Source organism: Eschrichtius robustus, chromosome 1, assembly GCF_028021215.1.
Source record: "Eschrichtius robustus isolate mEscRob2 chromosome 1, mEscRob2.pri, whole genome shotgun sequence".
Lineage (NCBI taxonomy): Eukaryota > Metazoa > Chordata > Mammalia > Artiodactyla > Eschrichtiidae > Eschrichtius > Eschrichtius robustus.
In genome coordinates this window covers 62492496-62519071 of record NC_090824.1, presented here as the reverse complement: position 1 = coordinate 62519071, position 26576 = coordinate 62492496, and the positions used below count along the sequence as shown (strand labels likewise).

General features: G+C 37.4%; 1 protein-coding gene across 5 annotated transcripts in view; it reads right to left on the bottom strand.

The window, feature by feature from the left end:
- Positions 1 to 1524: 1524 nt before the first annotated feature.
- The window catches only part of MBIP (MAP3K12 binding inhibitory protein 1), a 35351-nt gene continuing 10299 nt past the window's right edge, over positions 1525 to 26576 (bottom strand). The window contains exons 7-10 of one of the 5 annotated variants that reach the window (XM_068533736.1): positions 24146 to 24243; positions 19574 to 19641; positions 18180 to 18218; positions 1525 to 1962 (exon numbers count right to left, since the gene is read on the bottom strand). In XM_068533736.1, the coding sequence (XP_068389837.1) occupies positions 1872 to 1962; positions 18180 to 18218; positions 19574 to 19641; positions 24146 to 24243 (296 nt within the window). In that variant the 3' untranslated portion in view covers positions 1525 to 1871. The remainder of the gene's footprint in view (positions 1963 to 18179; positions 18219 to 19573; positions 19642 to 24145; positions 24244 to 26576) is intronic. The other 4 variants (XM_068533475.1, XM_068533546.1, XM_068533672.1 and 1 more) reach the window with 4 other exon arrangements.

The window sequence follows — 26576 nt, the reverse complement described above, 5'->3', positions numbered from 1 at the left end:
CTGCAAATGGCAGTTATTTCATTTTTATCGCCAGGTAATATTCCACTGTGTATATATACCACATCTTCTTAAGCCAATCATCTGTTGATGGGCACTTAGGTTGGTTCCATTTCTTGGCTATTGTAAATAGTGCTGCTATAAACATTAGGGTGCATGAATCTTTTTAAATTAGTGTTTTTGTTTTCTCTGGATATATACCCAGGAGAGGAATTACTGGATCATATGGTAGTTCTATTTTTAATTTTTTAAGGAACCTCCCCAGTGCTGCACCAATTTACATCCCAACCAATGGTGCATGAGGGTTCCCTTTTCTCCACACCCTCTCCATCATTTATTGTGTGTAGATTTTTTGATGATGGCCATTCTGACTGGTGTGAGGTGATACCTCATTGTAGTTTTGATTTGCATTTCTCTGGTAGTTAGTTGAGAAATGATGTTGAGTATCTTTTCATGTGCCTGTTAGCCATCTCTGTCTTCGGAAAAATGTCTTTTCAAGTCTTCTGCCCATTTTTTGATTGGATTGGTTTTTTTTTTTGATAGAGTTCTATGAGCTGTTTAAATAGTTTGAGTATTAACCCCTTGTCAGTTGCATCGTTTGCAAGTATCTTCTCCCATTCCATATGTTGTCTTTTTGTCGATGGCTTTCTTTGCTATGCAAAACTTACATGTTTAATTAGGTCCCATGTGTTTATTTTCACTTTTATGTCTTCTGTATTGGCAGAATGATCCAAGAAAATATTGCTACAATTTATGTCAAAGACTGTTTCACCTATGTTCTCTTCTCAGAGTTTTATGGTTTCATGTCTTATATTTAGGCCTTTTAATCATTTTGAGTTTACTTTTGTATATCGTGTGAGAGAATGTTCTAATTTCATTCTTTTCCATGTAGCTGTCCAGTTTTCCCAGCACCACTTGTTGAAGAGACTGTCTTTTCTCCGTTGTATATTCTTGCCTCCTATGTCATAGATTAATTGATCATAAGTGTGTGGGTAGTAGCTGCATCTTTTAAATGTTTAGTTTGCAACTATGGAAATGATATACGTACTGCCTAATATAAAACTGGGGCACTCCAAAAAGGTGAGGCTCTCAAGGGAGAGGGACTATATAAGTTGTAACATCTTAACTACTTTCCAAAGACACACTTGGTTTTAGTCAATAGTAATAGCTAACGTTTACTAAGCACTTCTTTTAGGCCAGACAGTTTCAAAAGCTGTACATGCATGATTTCAACTACTGTTCATAACAAATGTAGGATATATTATCCTACATTTTACAGATAAGGAAATTAAGGCACAAAGAAAGAGATTAAGTAACTTGTTAAGGTCACACAGTCAATAAGGGGATAAAAGGTATGATCTACTATTTAGATTAAGTTGACACTTGGAAAAGAATATATGCATTCATTTAAAACTCACTTCAAATTTTTATTGAATGCCTATTATGTACAAAGTACTGGTTTAAACTAAAACTGGTTAATATCAATGTTACAAATATAAAGTCTTCTTAAATATCACTATTCAAAATAAAATAAATCTTCCTTTCTGTGGTTAAACACACACATACACATGAAGATGTACTTTCAAATTAAGTTTTTCAATTTCCAAAATACCTCCTTTAAAACAGAAGGGAATAAATTCCAACAATGCTATATTTTCAATGCATTAACTATTTTAAAGTACACTGGAATATTTGAAGATTGCTTGCTGCAAAGTGGACTCACTCACATGAAAATAAACCTTGATTTCAGAGGGAAGTCAGTCTACATTAATAAATACACTGCAATTAATTAAATGGATAGGTAAGTAAGTTACACACACATATCTAAAAAAGTAAAATGACAATGAGAGGAGTTTTTCATGGAAGGTGATGAGTCACCATGGATTCTGCTTCTCTTGATTTTCTGAGCAGAGCTTGCTTGAGGGCACTAATTTTCTCATCAAGTTCAGCCAGTGAATAGTTCTGCTGTAAACAATAACACAAATTGCTGAAGTATCTTAATGCAGATAAAGTTCTAAATGTACTATAAAAATATAAAATATCCAAAAGCATGGTAAATACCCTTTTCTCATGAGAATTTTAAAACTGAACTATATATTAATGTTGACTATACTATAAATTTAAAGGCATAAAATAACAAGGCTTAAATATTTCTTACTTTTGCTTTTCTAATGACTAAGCTCTCCTGGAACTTTTATACTTTTTGAAAGGATTGTAAAAACATTTTTTCAACTGACTATTCTCATAATCAATAGTAAAAAAAAAAAAAAAAGTATTTAGGACTAGTTTAACTGCTTAAAATAACTGGAAATTCTCTTTTGATAGATTAACTTAACTTCAATCAACTACCTCTCCTGGAAAAAATGGATACTCTCAAATTTACTCAAAATTTTACAATCAAAAAAATAAGTAGAGGGGGATCAAGATGGCAGAGTAGGAGGATGTGGAGCTCACCTCCCCACACAAACACATCAAAAATATATCTACATGTGGAACAATTCTCATGGAAAACTAACTGGAACCTGGCAGAAGAACTGTACAACCAAAGCTGCAAGGAAGATCTCTACGAAACCAGGTAGGACAGGAAAAAAAAACACATCAGGTCAGGGCCTGTGCCCCTGGGAGGAATATGTAAGGAAGAGAAGGTTTGCATGGGTGGACCCTGGCACTGGGGAGCAAGCAGGTTAGGCCACAATCCTGAATTCCAGTCCTGGGGTCCTGCACAGGGGTGAGAAGCACCCTTGCCTGCTGGGAAATCCACTGGGACAGAGAGAAGGGCTGGAGAAGCCTAGACTCTACCCAGGAGGAGTACATGTGCTGGCTTCCCAATAATCAGGGTGGAGAGAGCCTTGCACTGGTGGATGCTGCCTCATTACACTTCTCAATCCGAAGGGGTGAACACCCCTGGCCCTGTTCACGCCACACCACAGCCTGCGAGATCTGGGCCAACTGAACACTGGGAAAAGACTCGGTCTAGCAATGCAGAGACAGAACAGGGTGCCTAGAGTATGATCCAGATGGGGCAGGGGCAGCCATTGTCAGAGCACTCAGGAACACAGTGGTTCGTCTCCCAGCGAGAGTGCCCTGGAATGTCCAGTCCACACTGCAGCTTAGTGCTAGATTCTAAGGGAAGACTGCCACAGAGGCAGCCCAGATCTCAGGCAGCAGTGCAGCCACCTCAATTCCTGCAGTCACAACACTCCTCCATGCCATACCTTTGCACTAGATCTGGGACAAATATAGTAGAGGAAAACATGCATCCTTGGGCTGCTTCTAAGCAGAACCACAAACACCTACACAGGCAGTGCATAGGTTCTCTCTGACTGCACGGGCCTCACTTGCTTCAGCAATCACCTCCTTGGGGCAGGGCACACACTCAAGGACAAAGGAGCCTGATCTAACCCAACCCTCTGGTCTTCTACAACAACTGTGAAATAGACCCCACCCTTGACAGGGCAGTGACAGCAACAGCAGAGAGAAAGCCCTGCCTCACACCCTGCACAGGCTTTAGATACTCCAACACCAACCACATCCCCTATAAAGGGGATAATGGCCAGCACACCCAGAGGAAAGACGTGGCTGTCATCCATACTAAAACCATCCCTTGCACCAAAGACACTGGATACAGTTTACACAGGAACGTCCCCACGTAGAAACAATCCTTCAAGAAGACTACAGTAGATAACTAACTTTCTGCCTCTATGAATTTCGGAGAAACAGTTAAGTAAAATATATAAAACAAATACTAACAGACATAAAAGGAGAAGTTGACTATAATGCTAGGAGACTTTAACAGCCCACTGACATCAATGGACAGCTCATCCAGACCAGAAATCAGTAAGGCAACAGAGGTACTAAATGACACAATATACCAGTTGGACTTGACTTAATTGATTTCTACAGGATGCTACATCCAAAAAACCCAGAATACACATTCTTTACAAGCACGCATGGAATGTTCTCTACGATAGACCGTATACTAGGTCACAAAACAAGCCTCAACGAATTTAAGAGGACAGAAATTATTTCAAGTATCTTTTCTACTGAAAATGGTATGAAACTAGAAATCAACCACAGAGAAAACAGGAAAAGGAGAGTAAATAACATGCACTAAAAACACCAATGGGTGAATGATGAAATCAAAGAAGAAATCAGGAAATACCAAGACAAATGGAAATGAAAAACACAACTTTACAAGATCTGTGGGATGCAACAAAAGCATTTCTGAGAGGGAAGTTCATAGGGATATAGGCCTTCCTCAAGAAAGAAGAAAAATACTAAACAAACAACCTAACCTACCAGCTAAAATAATTAGGAAAAGAACAAACAAAACCCAAAGTCAACAGAAGGAAGGAAATAATCAAGATGAGAGGAAATAAATAAAAGAGGTCAAACAAAAATACAAAAGATCAATAAAACCAAGATGTGGTTTTTTGAAAAGACAAACAAAATCAACAAACCTTAAGCCAGGTTCCCCAAGAAAAAAAGAGAGGACCCAAACAAAATAAGAAATGAAGAGATATAACAACTGATACAACAGAAATACAAAAAATAATAAAAGAATATGAACAGTTATATGCCAACAAATTGGACAAACTAGAAGAAACGGACAAGATTCTAGAAACACAGCCTGCCAAAACTGAGTCAAGAAGAAACAGATAATTTGAACAGACCAATCACTAAAAGTGAAATAGAATCTCTAATTAAAAAAAAAAAACAAACTCCCTGCAAACAGAAGTCCAGGACCAAACGGATTCACTGGGGAAGTCTACCAAACATAGAAAGAAGAACTCATACCTCTCCTTCTCAAAGAGGAGGGAACTCTCCCAAATTCATTCTATGAGGCCACCATCACCCTGGTACCAAAACCAGAAAAAGACACTATAAAATAAGAAAATTACTGGCCAATATTTCTAACAAATATAGATGCAAAATCCTCAACAAAATATTAGCAAACCGAATCCCAACAATACCTTCAAAGGATCACGCACCATGATCAAGTGGGATTCATTCCACAGTCACAAGGATGGTTCAACATATGCAAATCAATGTGATACACCACATTAACAAAAGGAAAGACAAAAAAAACCACATGATAATCTCAATAGATGCAGAAAAAGCATTTGAAAAAATTCAACATCTATTCATGATAAAAACAAAGTGAAAATATCTCACCATAATAAAGGCCATTTATGACAAACCCACAGGCAACAGAATATTCAAGGGTGAAAAGCTCAAAGCCTTCCAGCTAAATTCAGGAACAAGCCAAGGACTACTCTTACCACTTCCACTCAACACAGTATTAGAAGTCCTACCACAGCAATCAGACAAGAAAAAGAAATAAAAGGTATCCAAATTGGAAGCGAAGAGTTAGAATTGTCACTATTTGCAGATGACATGGTACTCTATATAGAGAACCCTGAAGTCTCCACACAAAAACTATTAGAACTGATAATGAATTCAGTAAGGTAGCAGGATACGAGATTAATATAAAGAAATCTATTGCATGTCTTTACACTAATAATGAACTATCAGAAAGAGAAAAATTTTAAAAAGGCCCATATAAAACCATGTCAAAAACAAAAAAAAAAACCTAGGAATAACTTAACCAAGGAGGTGAAAGACCTATATGCTGATAAGATGGCCATACTTCCCAAAGCAATCTACAGATTTAATGCAATCTCTATCAAAATACCTATGACATTTTTCACAGACCTAAAACAAATAAACCTAAAAGTTACATGGAAACACAAAAGACCCAGAATTGCCAAAGCTATCCTGAAGGAAAAGAACAAAGCTGGAGGTATAACACTTATAGACTTCAAACTAAACTAAAAAGCTACAATAACCAAAACAGCACTGTACTGGCAAAAAAACAGACATATAGATCGATGGAACAGAACAGAGAACTCAGAAATAAACCAATGCACCTATGGTCAATTGATCTACAGACCAGGAAGGCAAGAATACACAATGGAAAAAAGACAGTTTTTTCTGGTGGGGCTAATGGCAGACTCCAGGAGGGCTAAAGCCAAGGACTACTTCCCAGTACTTCTGCTGCCAGTGTCCGTGTTCCTGTGTTGAGCCACAGCTGCCCCCCACCTATGCAGGAGACCCTCCAACACTAGCAGCCGTGAGGCTGACAGGGTCTTGGCACTCTGGGGGGGGGGGTGTCAGGCCTGTGCCTCTGAGGTGGGAGAGCTGAGTTCAGGACATTGGTCCACCACAGACATCCCGGTCCCACATAATATCAATCAGCGAGAGCTCTCCCAGAGATCTCCGTCTCAACGCTAAGACCCAGCTCCACTCAACGACCAGCAAGCTCCAGTCCTGGACAACCCATGCCAAACAACTAGCAAGACAGGAACACAACCACACCCATTAGCAGAAAGGCTGCCTAAAATCATAATAAGTTCACAGACACCCCAGAACACATCACTGGAGGCAGTTCTGCCCACCAGAAAGACAAGATCCAGCCTCATCCAACAGAACACAGGCACCAGTCCCTTCCACCAGGAAGCCTACACAACCCACTGAGCCAACCTTACCCACTGGGGGCAGACACCAAAAACAATAGAAACTACAAACCTGCAGCCTGTGAAAAGGAGACCCCAAACACAGTAAATTAAGCAAAACGAGAAGACAGAGAAACACACAGCAGATGAAGGCGCAAGGTAAAAACCCACCAGACCAAACAAATGAAGAGGAAATAGGCAGTCTACATGAAAAAGAATTCAGCATAATGATAGTAAAGGTGATCCAAAATCTTGGAAATAGAATGGAGAAAATACAAGAAACGTTTAACGAGGAAGTAGAAGAACTAAAGAGCAAACAAACAACGATGAACAGCACAATAAATGAAATTAAAAATTCTCTAGAAGGAATCAATAGCAGATTAACTGAGGCAGAAGAACGAATAAGTGACCTGGAAGATAAAATAGTGGAAATCACTACCACAGAGCAGAATAAAGAAAAAAGAATGAAAAGAACTGAGGACAGTCTCAGAGACCTCTGGGACAACATTAAACACACCAACATTCGAATTATAGGGGTCCCAGAAGAAGAAAAGAAAAAAGGACTGAGAAAATATTTGAAGAGATTATAGTTGAAAACTTCCCTAATATGGGAAAGGAAATAGCCACTCAAGTACAGGAAGCACAGAGAGTCCCATACAGGATAAATCCAAGGAGAAAGATGCCAAGACACATATTAATCAAACTATCAAAAATTAAATACAAAGAAAATATATTAAAAGCAGCCAGGAAAAAACAACAAATAACACACAAGGGAATCCCCATAAGGTTAACAGCTGATCTTTCAGCAGAAACTCTGCAAGCCAGAAGGGAGTGGCAGGACATATTTAAACTGATGAAAGGGAAAAACCTACAACCAAGATTACCCAGCAAAGATCTCATTCAGATTCGAAGGAGAAATTGAAAGCTTTACAGACAAGCAAAAGTTAAGAGAATTCAGCACCACCAAACCACCTCTACAACAAATGCTAAAGGAACTTCTCTAGGCAGGAAACACAAGAGAAGGAAAAGACCTACAATAATAAACCGAAAAAAATTAGGAAAATGGTAATAGGACCATATATATCGATAATTACCTTAAATGGATTAAATACTCCAACCAAAAGACATAGACTGGCTAAATGGATACAAAAACAAGACCCGTACATATACTGTCTACAAGAGACCCACTTCAGACCTAGGGACACATACAGACTGAAAGTGAGGGGATGGAAAAAGATATTCCATGCAAATGGAAATCAAAAACAGCTGGAGTAGCAATTCTCATATCAGACAAAATAGACTTTAAAATAAAGACTATTACAAGAGACAAAGAAGGACACTACATAATGATCAAGGGATCTATCCAAGAAGAAGATATAACAATTGTACATATTTATGCACTCAACATAGGAGCACCTCAATACATAAGACAAATGCTAACAACCATAAAGGGAAATAGACGGTAACAAAATAATAGTAGGGGACTTTAACACCCCACTTTTACCAATGGACAGATCATCCAAAATGAAAATAAATAAGGAAACACAAGCTTTAAATGATACATTAAACAAGATGGACTTAATTGATATTTATAGGACATTCCACCCAAAAACAACAGAATACACTTTCTTCTCAAGTGCTCATGGAACATTCTCCAGGGTAGATCATATCTTGGGTCACAAATCAAGCCTTGGTAAATGTAAGAATATTGAAATCATATCAAGTATCATTTCTGACCACAACGCTATAAGACTAGATATCAATTACAGGAAAAAAAATCTGTAAAAAATACAAACACATGGAGGCTGAACAATACGCTACTAAATAACCAAGAGATCACTGAAGAAATCAAAGATGAAACCAAAAAAATACCTAGAAACAAATGACAATGAAAACACAACCCAAAACCTATGGGATGCAGCAAAAGCAGTTCTAAGAGGGAAGTTTATAGCAATACAATCCTACCTCAAGAAACAAGAAACAACTCAAATAAACAACCTAACCTTACACCTAAAGCAATTAGAGAAAGAAGAACAAAAAAACCCCAAAGTTAGCAAAAGGAAAGAAATCATAGAGATCAGATCACAAATAAACGAAAAAGAAATGAAGGTAACAATAGCAAATATCAATAAAACTAAAAGCTGGTTCTTTGAGAAGATAAACAAAATTGATAAACCGTTAGCCAGACTCATCAAGAAAAAAAAAGGGAGAAGACTCAAATCAATAGAATAAGAAATGAAAAAGAAGTAACACCTGACACTGCAGACATACAAAGGATCATGAGTGATTACTACAAGCAACTATATGCCAATGAAATGGACAACCTGAAAGAAATGGACAAGTTCTCAGAAAAGCACAACATTCCGAGACTGAACCAGGAATTAATAGAAAATATAAACAGACCAATCACAAGCACTGAAATTGAGACTGTGATTAAAAATCTTCCAACAAACAAAAGCCCAAGACCAGATGGCTTCACAGGCAAATTCTATCAAACATTTAGAGAAGAGCTAACACCTATCCTTCTCAAACTCTTCCAAAATATACCAAAGGGAGGAACACTCCGAAACTCATTCTATGAAGCCACCATCACCCTGATACCAAAACCAGACAAAGATGTCACAAAAAAAGACAACTAAAGGCCAATATCACTGATGAACATAGATGCAAAAATCCTCAACAAAATACTAGCAAACAGAATCCAACAGCACGTTAAAAGGATCACAGACCATGATCAAGTGGGGTTTATCCCAGGAATGCAAGAATTCTTCAATATATGCAAATCAATCAATGTGATAAACCATATTAACCGACTGAAGGATAAAAACCATATGATCATCTCAATAGACACAGAAAAAGCTTTCGACAAAATTCAACACTCATTTATGATAAAAAACCCTCCAGAAAGTAGGCCTAGAGGGAACTTACCTCAACATAATAAAGGCCATATGTCACAAACCCACAGCCAACATTGTTCTCAATGGTAAAAAACTGAAACCATTTCTACTAAGATCAGGAACAAGACAAGGTTGCCCACTCTCACCACTATTATTCAACATAGTTTTGGAAGTTTTAGCCACAGCAAACAGAGAAGAAAAAGAAATAAAAGGAATCCGAATCGGAAAAGAAGTAAAGCTGTCACTGTTTGCAGATGACATGATACTATACAGAGAGAATCCTAAAGATGTTACCAGAAAACTACTAGAGCTAATCAATGAATTCGGTAAAGTAGCAGGATACAAAACTAATGCACAGAAATCTCTTGCATTCCTATACACTAATGATGAAAAATCTGAAAGAGAAATTAAGGAAACACTCCCATTTACCACTGCAACAAAAAGAATAAAACACCTAGGAATAAACCTACCTAGGGAGACAAAAGACCTGTATGCAGAAAACTGTAAGACACTGATGAAAGAAATTAAAGATGATACCAACAGATGGAGCAATATACCACGTTCTTGGATTGGAAGAATCAACATTGTGAAAATGACTATACTACCCAAAGCAATCTACAGATTCAATGTAATCTCTATCAAACTACCAATGGCATTTTTCACAGAACTAGAACAAAAAATTTCACAATTTGTATGGAAACACAAAAGACCTCAAATGGCCAAAGCAATCTTGAGAAAGAAAAACGGAGCCAGAGGAATCAGGCTCCCTGACTTTAGACTATACTACAAAGCTACAGTAATCAAGACAGTATGGTACTGGCAAAAAAACAGAAATATAGATCAATGGAACAGGATAGAAAGCCCAGAGATAAACCCACACCTTATTTTTGAAAAAGGAGGCAAGAATATACAATGGAGAAAAGACAGCTTCTTCAATAAGTGGTGCTGGGAAAACTGGACAGCTACTTGTAAAAGAATGAAATTAGAACACTGCCTAACACCATACACAAAAATAAACTCAAAATGGATTAAAGACCTAAATGTAAGGCCAGACACTATCAAACTCTTAGAGGAAAACATAGGCAGAACACTCTATGATATAAATCACAGCAAGATCCTTTTAAACCCACCTCCTAGCGAAATGGAAATAAAAACAAAAATAAACAAATGGGACCTAATGAAACTTAAAAGCTTCTGCACAGCAAAGGAAACCAGAAACAAGAGGAAAAGACAACCCTCAGAATGGGAGAAAATATTTGCAAATGAAGCAACTGACAAAGGATTAATCTCCAAAATTTACAAGCAGCTCATGCAGCTCAATATCAAAAGAACAAACAACCCAATGCAAAAAAGGGCGGAAGACCTAAACAGCCATTTCTCCAAAGAAGATATACAGATTGCCAACAAATACATGAAAGAATGCTCAACATCATTAATCATTAGAGAAATGCAAATCAAAACTACAATGAGGTATCACCTCACACCAGTCAGAATGGCCATCATCAAAAAATCTACAAACAATAAATGCTGGAGAGGGGGTGTGGAGAAAAGGGAACCCTCTTGCACTGTTGGTGGGAATGTAAATTGATACAGCTACTATGGAGAACAGTATGGAGGTTCCTTAGAAAACTAAAAATAGAACTACCATACGACCCAGCAATCCCACTACTGGGCATATACCCTGATAATACCATAATTCAAAAGGAGTCATGTACCACAGTGTTCATGGCAGCTCTATTCACAATAGCCAGGACATGGAAGCAACCTAAGTGTCCATCGACAGATGAATGGATAAAGAAGATGTGGCACATATATACAATGGAATATTACTCAGCCATAAAAAGAAATGAAATTGAGTTATTTGTAGTGAGGTGAATGGACCTAGTCTGTCATACAGATTGAGAGAAAAACAAATACCGTATGCTAACACATATATATGGAATCAAAAAAAAATGGTAATGAAGAACCTAGGGGCAGGACAGGAATAAAGATGCAGATATAGAGAATGGACTTGAGGACACAGGGAGGGGGAAGGTTAAGCAGAGACGAAGTGAGAGAGTGGCATGGAGTTATATACACTATCAAATGTAAAATAGATAGCTAGTGGGAAGCAGTCACATAGCATAGGGAGATCAGCTCGGTGCTTTGTGACCACCTAGAGAGGTGGGATAGGGAGGGTGGGAGGGAGACGCAAGAGGGAGGAGATATGGGGATATATGTATATGTATAGCTGATTCACTTTGTTATAAAGCAGGGAGGAGATATGGGGATATATGTATATGTATAGCTGATTCACTTTGTTATAAAGCAGAAACTAACACACCATTGTAAAGCACTTATACTCCAATAAAGATGTTAAAATAAAAGAAAAAGAAAAAAGACAGTCTCTTCAGCATGTGGTGCTGGGAAAGCTGGACAGCTACATGTATATCAAGTCACTCCCCCACACCATATAGAAAAGTAAACCGAAAATGGTTCAAAGACCTAATACAGGACATGACACCAATAAAACTCCTGGAAGAAAAACATAGGCAAAACATTTTTCAGCCATAAATCACAGCAATTTCTTAGATCGGTCTCCCAAAGCAAAAGAATAGTAAAAATAAACAAACAAGACCTAATCAAACTTAAAAGCTTTTGCATAGCAAAGGAAATCATCAACACATTAAAAGACAACCAATATATAGTGCAGAGAGAAGACCAGCTCAGAGCATTTGGCTTTGAAGGCCAGCAGGGATGGCTTTTGGGAATCCCACAGGGTTGGGGAAATAAAGACTTCACTCTTAAAGGGCACACACAAAATTTCACATGCTCTAGGACCCAGAGCAGAATCAGTAATTTGACAGGAGCCTGGGTCAGACCAACCTTCTGATCTTGCAGAGTCGTCCAGAGAGACAGAAAGTAGTTGCAGCTCACCCTGGTTACACAGCCACTGGCTGGTGGGCCAGCCATTTTTAGAAGCCCGTTCTAACATGTGCTAGCAAGTGGCATTGTGGAATCCTCCCTCTAGATTATTAGCCCCAGGACCCAGTCCCGTCCTGGCTCAGCAGCCTGTAGGCACCAGTGCTGGGATGCCTCAGGCCAAAGCAACTAACTGGGCCGGGACACAGCCCCACTCACCAGCAGACAGGCTGCCTTAAGACCTCCTGAGCCCATGGCTACCTCTGGACACAGCCCTGGCAACCAGAGGACCCAGGACCCAGCTCCACCCACAAGTGGGCAGGCACCAGTCCCAGAATCCCCTGGGCCCCGGCCCTGCCCTGGAAGCCCACTGTAACCTCTGAACCAGTCTCACCCACCAAGGGACAGACACCAACCACAAGAAAACCACGGCTCCACAGCCTGCATACCCGGACTGCCTACCAGTAAGCCACACCTTAAACTGGGACCAGCTTGGCCCTGCCCACTAGCAGGCCAACACAAGCTTCAGGATGTCCTGGACGCCACACTCAATTGTGTCAGGAACCAGCCCCACCCACCAGTGATCCGACACTAGCTCTGGGTCGCCTTGGCCACAGAATTAAGACTCCAGGACCTGGCTCTGCCTGCCAGTAGGCCAGCAGTAGCTGCAGGACCTGGATTCACCTACCATGTGCGGGCAACAGCCCTGAAGTGTCCTGGACCTTGACTCCAGCCACCAGTGGGCCAAAATTAGCTCCAGGGCTACCTGGGGTTCTGCAGTCAGCCACCTTGTGACCCAGTACCACCAACCTGTGGTTGGCAGCCTCCACACAAAGCAGGGCCTGGCAGCGAACCAGACTAGGGGCCAACCAAACCTACTAGACCACCCACATAGCCAGCCGCAACAGAAGGACCCATGCAGCCCTCATAGGGGGAACCCCTAGAGCATATAGCTCAGGTAACAAAAGGCCAATTCTCCATTGTTGGGAAACATAACCAACCACCAGATACATAAAAGTAAAAACAGCAACTTAGGCAACATGAGACCTGAAGGAACATGTTCCAGACAAAAGAAAAAGATAAAACCCTGGAAGAAGAACTAAGTGAAGTGGAGACAGGAAATCTACCTGAGAAAGAGTTCAGGGTAGTGATCGTAAATATGACCAAAGAGCTCAGGAGAAGAATGGATGCACAGAGAGAGAAGTTAGAAGTTATTAACAAAGAGTTAGAAAATATAAAGAACAACCAAACAGAGATGAATACAATATCTGAAATGAAAAATACACTAGAAGGAATCAACAGTAGACTAAATGAAAGAGAGGATTGGATCAGTGAGCTGGAATACAGAGTAGTGGAAATCATTGATGCTGAACAAACAAAAGAAAAACGAATGAAGAAATGAAGACAGCTCAGGAGACCTCTGGGACAACACTGAGCACACTAATGTTTGCATTATAGGGGTCCTAGAAGAAAAAAGAGAAAAGGGCTGAGAACATATTTGAAGACATAATAGCTGAAAACTTCCCTAATCTGGGAAAGGAAACAGACATCCAAGTCTAGGAAGCACAGAGAATCCCACTCAGGATTAACCCAAAGAGGAACACACCAAAACACACTGTAATTAAAATGGCAAAAATTAAAGTTAAAAGTAGCAAGGAAAAAGCAACAAGTTACATACAAGGGAACTCCCATACGGCTATCAGCTGATTTTTCAGCAGAAAGTCTGCACATCAGAAAGGAGTTGCATGACATATTTAAAGAGATAAAAGGGAAAAACCTACAACCAAGAATACTCTACACAGAAACGCTCTTGTTCAGATTTGATGGAGAGATCAAAAGCTTTACAGACAAGCAAAAGCTAAGAGTTCAGCAGCACCAAATAAGCTTTACAAGAAATGTTAAAGGAGTGTCTAGAAGCAAAAACAAAAGGCCACAACTAGAAATGTGAAAATTACAAAAGGAAAAGGCTCATCAATAAAGGGAAACATACAGTAAAGGTAGTAAATCATCCATGCACAAAGATAGTAAGAAGGTTAAAAGACAAAAGTAGTAAAATCATCTAACATCCACAATAAACAATTAAGGGATACACAAAAAAATGAGATGTAACAATATGACATCAAAAACAGTAATCATGAGGGAAAGAGAGGACAAATGCAGGGTTGTTAAAATGCATTTGAAATAAGAGATCAACAACTTAAAACAATCATGTGTATATATATATATGTATATATATATATATATATATAGCCTGCTATATAAAAACCTCATGGTAACCACAAACCAAAAATCTGTAATAGATATATACACAGAGAAGAAAGACAAATCCAAATATAACACTAAAGATAGTCATCAAGTCACAAGAAAAAAAAAAAGCAAACAAAAATTACCTACAAAAAACAACCCTGAAACAATTAACAAAATGTCAACAAGAACATACATATCAATAATTACTTTAAATGTAAATGGACTAAATGCTACAATCAAAAGACAGTGGCTAAATGGATAAAAAGCAAGACCTCTATATATGCTGCCTACAAGAGACTCACTTCAGATCTAAAGACTCACATAGACTGAAAGTGAAAGGATGGGAAAAGGTAGTCCATGCACATGGAAATCAAAAGAAAGCTGGAGTAGCAATATTTATATCATACAAAATAGACTTTAAAATAAAGACTGTTCCAAGAGACAAAGAAGGACATTACATAATGATCAAGGGATCGATCCAAGAAAAAGATGTAACAATTGTAAATACATATGCACCCCAACATAGGAGCACCTAAATACATAAAGCAAATATTAACAGACATAAAGGGAGAAACTGACAGTAACACAATAATACTAGGGGACTTTAACACCCCACTTACATCAGTGGACAGATCACCCAGACAGAAAATCAATAAGGAATCACTGGCCTTAAATGACACATTGGACCAGAAGAACTTATTCATATACAGAGAACATTCCTTCTGAAAGCAGCAGAACACACATTCTTTTTAAGTGCGTATGAACAGTCTCCACGATAGATCACAGCTAAGCTACAAAACAAGCCTTGGTGAATTTAAGAAAATTGAAATCATATCAAGTATCTTTTCCAACCACAACACTATGAGGCTAGAAATCAACAAACAAACAAACAAAAAAAATCACCTGCAAAAGACACAAACACATGGAGGCTACTAAAAAACCAATATGCTACTAAATAACCAATGGATCACTGAAGAAATCAAAGAGGAAATAAAAAAAAATACCTGCCGACAAATGATAACGAAAATACAACATTCCAAAATCTGTGGAATGCAGCAAAATCAGTTCTAAGAGGGAAATCTATAGCAATACAAGGTTATCTCGGGAAACAACAAAAATCTCAAATAAACAACCTAAACCTTACACCTAAAGCAACTAGAAAAAGAACAAACAAAACCCCAAGTTAGTAGAAGGAAATAAATCATAAAGATCAGAGCAGAAATAAATAAAATAGAAACAAACAAACAAAAAATCAACAAAATAGTCATTTCCTTAAAAAAAATCAACAAAATAGGTAAACCTTTAGCTAGACTCATCAAGAGAAAAGAGGGCCCAATTAATAAAATCAGAAATGAAAAAGGAGAAGTTACAGCCAACACCACAGAAATACAAAGACTCATAAGAGACTACTATGAAAAACTATATGCCACAATGGACAAATTCCTAGAAATGTACAATTTCCCAATACTGAACCCAAAAGAAATAGAAAATACCAATATGAACAGACTAATTACCAGCAATGAAATTGAATCAGTAATTTTAAAAATCCCCAACAACAAAAATCCAGGACAAGATGGCCTCAGAGGTGAATTTTACTAAACATTTAGAGAATTAACACCTATCCTTCTTAAACTATTCCAAAAAACTGCAGAGGTTCCGAACTCATTCTACAAGGCCATCATCACCCTGATACCAAAACGAGACAAAGACACTACAAAAAAAAAAAAAAATTACAGGCTAGTATCACTGATGAACACAGATACAAAAATCCTGAACAAAATACTGGCAAACCAAATTCAACAATACATTAAAAGGATCATATACCATGATCAAGTGGGATTTATCCCAGAGATGCAAGGATTTGTCAATATCTGCAAATCAATCAATGTGATACACATTAACAAACTGAATAAAAACCATATGAACATCTCAATAGATGCAGAAAAACCTTTTGACAAAATTCAACATCTATTTATGATAAAAGCTCTCCAGAAAGTGGGCATAAAGGGAACATACCTCAACATAATAAAGGTCATATATGACAAACCTGCAACTAACATCATACTCAATGGTGAAAAGCTGAAAGCATTTCCTCTAAGATAAAAGGATGTCCACTCTCACCACTTTTATTCAACATAGTATTGTAACTCCTAGTCACAGCAATCAAAAAAAAAAAAAAAAAAAAGAAAGAAAGAAAGAAAAGGAGTCCAAAGTGGAAAGGAAGAAGTAAAATTGTCACTGTTTGCAGATGACATGACACTATCCACAGAAAATCCTATGGATGCCACCAAAAAACACTAGAGCTTATCAATGAATTCGGTAAAGTTGCAGGATACAAAACTAATATACATAAATCTGTTGACTTCTACACATTAACAATGAATTATTAGAAAGAAATTAAGGAAACAATTCCATCAAAAAGAATAAAATACCTAGGAATAAACCTACCTAAGGAGGTAAAAGACTTGTACTTAGAAAACTATAAGACACTGATGAAAGAAACTGAAGACAACAAAGATGGAAAGATATACCGTGTTCATGGATTGAAAGAATTAATATTGTTAAAAAGACCATATTACAAGGCAATCTACAGATTCAATGCAATCCCTATCAAAATACCAATGGCATTTTTCACAGAACTAAAACAAATAATCTTAAAATTTGTATGAAACCATGAAAGACTGAACAGCCAAACAACAGAGCTGGAGAAATCAGGCTCTATGACTTCAGACTGTACTACAAAGCTACAGTAATCAAAACAGTATAGTACTGGCTCAAAAACCAGACACGTAGATCAATGGAACAGAATAGAAAGCCCAGAAATAAACCCACACACCTATGGTCAATTAATCTACAACAAAGGAGGCAAGATTATACAATGGAGAAAAGACAGCCTCTTCGATAAGTAGTGCTGGGAAAATTGGACAGATACATGTAAAAGAATGAAATTAGGACATTCTCTAACACCATATACAAAAATAAACTCAAAATGTATTAAAGACCTAAATGTAAGACTGGAAACCATACAACTTTTCGAGGAAAACATAGGCGGAACATTCTGATATAAATCATAGCAATAATTTTTTGGATCTGTCTCCTAAAACAAAGGAAATAAAAGCAACAATAAACAAATAAGGCCTTATTAAACTTAAAAGCTTTTGTACAGCAAGGGAAACCATCAACTAAACGAAAAGACCTACTGAATGGGAGAAAATATTTGCAAATGATATGACTGATAAGGGGTTAATATTCAAAATATATAAACAGATCTCACAACTCAACAGCAAAAAACAAACATCCCAATCAAAAAATGGGCAGAAGGGAAGGGATGAGATTTAAATTACTTGAGCATTTATTATTTTTCAGCATTTTGTAACTGATACTTTCTTCTACAGTTAACATCTGGATAGATTTTAATACTTATTTGGCCCATCTGAGTCATTCCACACCCTTAAAATTATTTCTCTAATTCAACACATTAATTTATGTTGCTCTTTTTTTTTTTTCAGTCCTTTAATCCCAAGATATGATAAAAGCAACCACAGTAGAAACTTTTATTAATAAGAAAGGTATAAAACCAATCAAACTGTTTCAGAAAAAAAATAAAAATGTAGTAACTTACTTGAGGTGGTTGAACTTTTCTTCTTTTTCCAGAAAAGTTCTAGATTAAAAGTAAAAAAATAATAAGTAATCAATGCTTAGAAAATCTAAACAATTTTCCTTTATAGAATAGTGAACAAAATAAGGAGAACCCTGGCAGAAATAAAGCCCACAAACTCACCTAGCATTATCTGTAACTAATATCTGCCTTTTTCTACTTTGGAAGTTACCCTCCAGAGATGATATTAAAAGTATATAATAGTAACATCACAGCAACATGCTTGTCCCTGACTATACACACTTTCCCATTAATTCCCAGCTTCTAATGAGGCTGAGTGACTGTGGAAAGAGGTGCTCTGTGGATTTCCTACTTAGTTTCCTTTCTTTAACACATTTCTTTCCCAGGATATTGAACAAGTGAAGCAGCAATAGACAGAGGGAAACAGAATTTGGAATACCAGGCAAGGGGGTGAAAACACACACATACACACACACCCTTGATTGACTATAATGGACACGGTGGTTGTCTAAGTGAGCAGCTGTCTACTGCTCCTCTATGTGACTCAGAGGAATACTGATTCCACCCCATTGGTCTTGTCAGTGACCAAAATGGTCATGGGCCCAATTCTGGCCAATAACTAAGGAGAGTCAGCTGGGGATTAGGGGGAGAACTTCTGGAAAAAACTTCCTCACTTCTAAGAGAAAGCCCTCAAAGGAGGCAGTTCTTCTGGACACTGCTGTTATCTGGCTAGGACACCAGAAAGCACTGTAGCTATCTTGCCATCTGCCTGGGGAAAGAGCCAACACCAAGCAGAGCTGAGAGGGGAAAGAGCTCAGTTCTTTGACAATCATGATTTAAGCGCAGTAAATCAATTTACCCTGAAGATTGCATTACTGCTGAACTTCACATTTTATAAGATTATTTCCATACTGTTAGAACCAGTTTGAGTATAAACTTCTATTATTTGAAGCTGATAACATTCTCACCAACACACTGCTGTGTGTTTTTTAAACCCTGACCTAATGAAGTATTTCTAGACTTTGTTCTTAGTTTCACAGAACCACAAGCTCTTGAATGGCAAATTAGTATATTAGTACATCTGACAAAGAAACTATCAACATAGGTGGCAAAATTTTCTCTTTAACATTTGTGACCACTGAGATTTAGAAGAGAAGGTAAAAATTCTGATTTTCCTTTGTGTCCAAAGCTATTTTCAAAGAATACTGAGGTATGCCTCTTATCAGTAGTTTATAATAAGTGGGAAATCAGTTAAGTGTTGGAATTATTAAATATGGGGAAGAAAGTGCCTATATAAACATGCTCCTTCCTGTGCCAAACTGAGCTGGATACCTGTGGTGGGGCCTATGGGCAGGTAAAGGCTTAATGTTTAATTTGGTCACTACTCAGTCACCTACCTTCCCACAAGGTGGTTTTTTACACCCTGATGAAAATATACTTCCCCTTGTTTTCCTAACAGCTCAATCTGTAAAATATGGACAGTTTCCATGTCAATGAGCAATCAGATTATTAATATATCATGAAACCAAAGTGAGAAGTATCAGAACAAGGACATTAGTGGTTCAATGACTTAAAAACAGTAAAATGCAGCCTTTGGGGGCTTATTTTAGGTCTGAGCAGAATATTTCAACAAGCTGAACACTTAGAAACATATCTGTTGTGGATACACTGGACCAGCTTTAACATTTATTCTGTTTGGGTACAAGGAAATCTCAATGTAAAAGGCAGAAATTTTAACAAGTCTCAGGTAAATATTTGAGAGCACAACACACTAAACAGCTGAACAGAGATAATTAAAAATTGTCTCTACTCTCCCACTATTTTAAGTTAGCAGGTAATTTATAGCTACATTTATAATGCCTGTGTCCCAAAGAGAAGGTGATTAAACACATACATGAGGTTCAGAAAACCCATGCTCTAAGAAAACTCAGTGGTAAGGAGGCCTTTTTCATGACCAACCCCCTTTCTTACTTCTAATCAGTTTTAAAGGGTAACCGATTGCTAAGGGTTACAGGTGGAGTGCCTTAAATGTTTCTTCCCTTCTAGTCCCACTGCCCTGATTCAGACCTTCATTTCTCCCTGGTATGGACAATGACATGTTTCCTAAACTACTTTCTTTGACTTCAAACTCTCTCCAACTCACAACTTCACAATGTCACCAGACAGAAACCCATTCTAGGTTTCTTTCGCAAAGACTTAACTGTGCCCCAATGACACTGGAATTACAAACAGGTTAATGTGACCTTCAACGCCCTCCAAAACGTGTTTGCAGTTTAATTTTCCAGCCAGACCCACTTGTTCACCTCATGCTACAGGCCCACCATGACCTCCCCGTGTAAACGGCCTGCATGCATGAAGCTGACGTGGCCTTCAGGGCTCCTTTCTCCCCACGCTTCCCTTTAGAACCGGGACTTAACCATTACAGACTAGAGTTAAGATTCCACCTAGTCAGTGCTTTGGAACAAAGTTAACATACTTTAAAAGTCCAATAATTAACTATCAGCCAGGTCCTATACATTCATTCGCACATTTATTCCATGCCTACTACACTCTGTGTTCAAAGATGAACAAGACACAGTTCCTGCCCTTCAGAGGCTGAAAATATAGTGTGAAAAACAGATGTGTAAACATATAATTATAAGTGATAAGTGCTATAAAATGAACAAAGTGCTGTGGAAATATACCTGTGAAGAACATTACACTTACTGTTTTCAAGGGTCATAATTTAAAATCAGTAAGTAATTCTCTGGAAAGACTCATAAAATTGTATCTTTTAAATGGTCTGTTAAGCAATGCCCTTAAAATTTTTAAAACATTACCACATTCAAATTTTTCCATGTTGAATGTGATGGGTAAAGATCTTTAGAACTACTACATTAAAACGTGCAACAAATACTAACTTTGTTGTAATTCGTGCTTTACATATATAAGCTTTTTTTTGGAGTGTTACGTCTGTTTCATAAATGAAAAGAACTTTACATAATCTAGTTTTGTTTTTAGGAACCAAATACAATTTATATCTTTTTTCTGTTAATGTTTCCCTTTTCATATGCTGTGCTTCAAGGTTACCCAAGATAATCTCTATCCCACTGTGTTTAGAATTCATCTACATGTGAACCTGGATTAGACACATTTCAGTTAAAAACTTTTCATAAATTCAATTTCTAACAAAAGTTCAATCCTTAGGAAATTTAATGGGCTCAATTTTCCCTTACTTTCTAACTTTAGAAACTACATATCTAGTCTTTTCCGTAGACTTCTGAGGAATAGATACATAAAACTATGCAATTGCCATACGTGTACTCCCAGCAAGAGGAAGGTAAGAGCGGTGAATAATGTGCTATGTCGTCTGCAGGGTGTGTGTTCATCTCCTCTCACGCGCAAGGACAACCCTAGAGCTGGCTCCATTCTGAGCGAGGAGCGCAGCTCCTAGAGATGGCACATTCATCTGTTATGGAAGGGTGGGTATGAAATCTTTGCCTTTGGGTCTGTACCATACGTATTCATAGGCCTTAAGGACAGAGTCAATCTGAATGTTTAAACCATGTCAGTGTTCCGTGCTTGTTGCTCAGTATTAATTTGGGTATGTCATTTCCGATACTAATCTAGAAGTGATCCTTCTAATCAAATATAGATTGTTTAATATATTTGGAAATATTCTTTTAAAGCACTAGATATGACAACCCAACACATCCATGCCAATCCTGTTTACATTTATCACACTTCCTGCCCCTGAAGTTAGTTTCAGACCTTAGGCCTCTGACAGTCTCAGTGTTCTTACCAATTCTATGTTCTCACCTCTACACTGTCTCTCCTAATTATCTCAAGTGTAAGTCCTACATCTTGAAAAGCTTATCTGATATTTCTATCTGCATATCCTGCTATGACTCTAAGTTCACATTTCACCCAAAAATCTCTCTCTCCAGATTTTATTTCTACCAATGATGGCATCATTTCTCCAACCAGAAACTGGACTCATTCTTGCTCCATGTCTCTTTCCATATCCAATTAATTATCAATATTTGCCAACTTTTCTTTCCTACTGTCTATGGCACTAATCCTTTCTAGTCTCACTCTTATGTCCTTGTTTCAGGATCTCAGTTCACATCTAAACTAGTATAATACTGTCTCCTTATTTTCAGTCTCTCCCTTTTCATATATTTCCCAGAACAGTGATAGATAAATCTTCTAGATATCACTTGCACAAGTCACTTCCCTGCTCAAATGATTTCAATAGCATTTAAACTTTAAACTTCTGGGGACAGCATTTAAGGTCCTCTACAATCTATTTCTACCTCCTTAATCAAACATTCTAAACATTCTATCCTGTGTAAAATGGATCCCCCAAAATAAGATTATGATTTAAAGGGCTTGTTCTTTTGTTAACTAAATTTAGTAATAGGTGTTATGTTAAGCTTTTAAAATCAGAATCAGAGAGAAAAGATAAATGACGGGGCAAGATCTCACCTGAGGCATCTAATACTACGATACTCTCCTGTAAGATCAGTTCTATTGTTAACAAGCATTATATTAACAAGGTATGAAATTGAACTAGAAAAAATAACCTGCCTAGGGATTTCTTAATGAAGGCAGCTTGAATGGGAAAAACTTATGGTATATTGTTGTAGGAAAAGGCATACAATCTCTATGAAGTTTTCTAGGAAGATACAAAGAATAATCCTAAAAGTGGAAGGACCTTTGTAATTATGTAAAACAACCAACAAATCTTCTAAAATTAAAGAAGATATATTGTAATTGTATGACTTATCCATGTTTATACAGCTACTTCATAGATGGTTTCTGAAATTAAATAAATGCTAATATTTACTGAGGTTTTACCATGTGCTAGACAGCAGGCTAGGTGCTTGACTGGTATTATCTCATTTAATCCTTGCTTCAGCCCTCAGTACTTTAATAGACATCATTTTATATTTGAGGGAAGTAAATCACTAAAAGTCTCTAAATTATTGAGCTTTAAGATTCACTGCTCACTTTGGTTATTCAACTTGCCTTCTTCATCTGGAAATATTCCTTCTTTTGTACCTTACTCTAATACCAATTTGAAACTGGAAAGATTGCTGTTATTCCTAAAATAATTCTAAGTGCATTTTCACCAGTGACTTATAATATAACTGAGCTATCTTACATAGTATTTCAGAAACAGGAGTTTCAGTAAATTTTATTAAAAATTTAGTAAATTTAAAAATTTTGTTCACTTTTACTTTAGTTCTTTCTAATATGGCATTGTTTTAAAACAAACAAACACTAAGCCCCAGAAAAGGCAGGTGTTATGTATAATCACCCCAGAAGACTGAGTAAATTAACACATGGAGCTCAGGATGGCTTGTCTGAAACATGCTGATATGACAAAGAAGATGCTTATCAGCACAAATTGTTTTTTACTGTCCTTGGTAAAAGGGATAAGAATGAATGAATAAATAAATGCTAGAATTGAGAAATTAAACAAATATAGACTAGTCTTTCAGAAAGTCCAGTGGTTAGGGTAAAGAAAAAGGTAGGGTGGTAGATTGAGGTGTGTGTTTGTTTCGTACGGGGGGAAATGTAAACGTGTATGAGCTGAGGGAAGGAGTCTGTGGAGAGTGAGAGATTAAAGAGACAGAAGGGACAACAGAGAACAAGGTCCCAGAGGGAGTCTTTGTTTTACAAGATAGCAAGTTCAGAATGACAGGACTCACCACTATTCAGGCTGATGTATTATGCCATAAAAATGGCTTAAGTTTGAGAATTTGGGTAATGTACCATAAAAGTAACCCTTTAAAAGAAATTGAGTCCATAATACAATATTCAAAATCACAATCTTTAAAGAACTAGGTAACTCTTTACTCAGAACTATGTTCATTCATCACTGAACTATTAAAACAGTGTTTTGCACACAGCAGATCGATGAGTGAATTATGTGATAATGAATCCTAAAATAACATTTATTTCTTACAGACACTTATACTTACTACAGATTGAAAATATTCAGGAGAGATGCCTTCCAATTCAAGGATTCTGTCCTCAAGTTTTTTAATTCTCTGATAAATGTCTCTTGGCACCGGACCACCTAAATACATTAAAAAAATTCTGAGGTACTATGGATAATTCTTTCTTCTTACAATTTTTATTCGTAAAATACCATGCAAAGACACTTATGCAAAAGAATGGGAATTATTTAAACTTCAGAAAATAAGTTAACAAGAGTAAGACAGAATGAAATCTTTAGCAAACATTTTCATAATATACTCTATGGGATATATTATTATACTACACTTCTCCCCAAGCCCCATTTATGCTTCCTATGTTGATAGGCATTTTGTTTTATGTTAAATTCATTTTACAAGACATTGAATAGTTCCTGTATAGAACAACTTGTATCTCTGATAGACTTTGACAGTTACTTAGGAGGAGGAAAATGCACAGTGACAACTGACAATTCAATTCAGTGGTTGTAACATGTCATATCATTTTCTTCAATTTATACTTCTCCTTACATGCCATATTTTCTCCTTTAACCCAGAAGAACATTTAAAAGGAGCTTTACCATAATTTTTTTTAACATCTTTATTGGAGTATAATTGCTTTACAATGTTGTGTTGGTTTCTGCTGTATAACAAAATGAATCAGCTATACGTATACATATATCCCCATATCCCCTCCCTCTTGCGTCTCCCTCCCACCCTCCTTATCCCACTCCTCCAGGTGGACACAAAGCACCGAGCTGATCTCCCTGTGCTCTGTGGCTGCTTCCCACTAGCTATCTATTTCACATTTGGTAGTGTATATAAGTCCATGCCACTCTCTCACTTCGTCCCAGCTTACCCTTCCCCCTCCCCATGTCCTCAAGTCCATTCTCTATGTCTGCGTCTTTATTCCTGTCCTGCCCCTAGGTTCATCAGAACCTTTTTTTTTTTTTTTAGATTCCGTATATATGTGTTAGCATACGGTATTTGTTTTTCTCTTTCTGACTTACTTCACTCTGTATGACAGACTCTAGGTCCATCCACCTCACTACAAATAACTCAATTTCATTTCTTTTTATGGCTAATATTCCATTGTATATATGTGCCACATCTTCTTTATCCATTCATCTGTCGATGGACACTTAGGTTGCTTCCATGTCCTGGCTATTGTAAATAGTGCTGCCATGAACATTGTGGTACATGTCTCTTTTTGAATTATGGTATTCTCAGGGTATATGCCCAGTAGTGGGATTGCTGGGTCATATGGTAGAAAGGATGCTCAACATCACTAATCATTAGAGAAATGCAAATCAAAACTGCAATGAGGTATCACCTCACACCAGTCAGAATGGCCATCATCAAAAAATCTACAAACAATAAATGCTGGAGAGGGTGTGGAGAAAAGGGAACCCTCTTGCACTGTTGGTGGGAATGTAAATTGATACAGCCACTATGGAAAAGAGTATGGGGGTTCCTTTAAAATACCATAATTCTTAACTAACAAACTGTCTAGGCAGGGGTATGGTAAAATTAAGGTTACTCAAATTTCAAGATTATGATTACATCCCAAATCCTTCCATTTCTTAGCACCTCCAATGCAAACATTCTGGTCTAGACCACCATCATCTCTCCCTGGATTATCACAACCTCCAAACTGGTCTTCTTGTTTCTGCCTTGCACACATAAAGTCTGTTCGCAACACAGCTGCCAGCAATACTTTTAAAATGTAATTCAGATAGTGTTAGTTCTCTGCTCAAAACCTTCCAACACCTTCGCATTTCACTCAGATTAAAACTCAAAGCCTTTACAATAGTCTACAAGATCCTATACAATTTGGACATTCTCCCCACATTCATACCATTTCAGCCATTTTTCTGTTATTCAACTAGGCCAAGTACTCTTACAACTTTAGCACTTGTGATTCTCTCTACCTCTGTATTCACAAGGCTTGCACTTGCCAACTTCAGGTCTTGGCTCAAAAGTTACCATATCAGTAAGGCCTTCTCTGACCACACTTTAAAAAATACCAGTACTACCACCTCCCCCTACTTAGCACTCCCTCCCTATCTTTTTTCCTTTATTTTTCTCCAAACCATTACTACCCCCTGACATTCTGTATATTTTGCTTATTTACTGCCTGTTTCTCCACTCTAATGTAAGTTCTTAAAGGGCAGAATTTTATGTTTTGTTCATTGGGTATGGCTGTGCAGGTTGTACACTGCACAAACCTAGGAAGCATCAGTTCATAGACTGAACAGGTGCTCAATATTTACTGAATGAACAAATACATGATTAAAGAATCATTATGCAATTAAAGAATATGGGTAAATTTTCATATCAAAAGTATCAACTTGTTAAATATAAAAACTCTAGAAATATGGGGGGTTTTTTTTGAGAATTTTTAAATTTTAGGATTTTGGTTGTTCTTGCTTTCGAA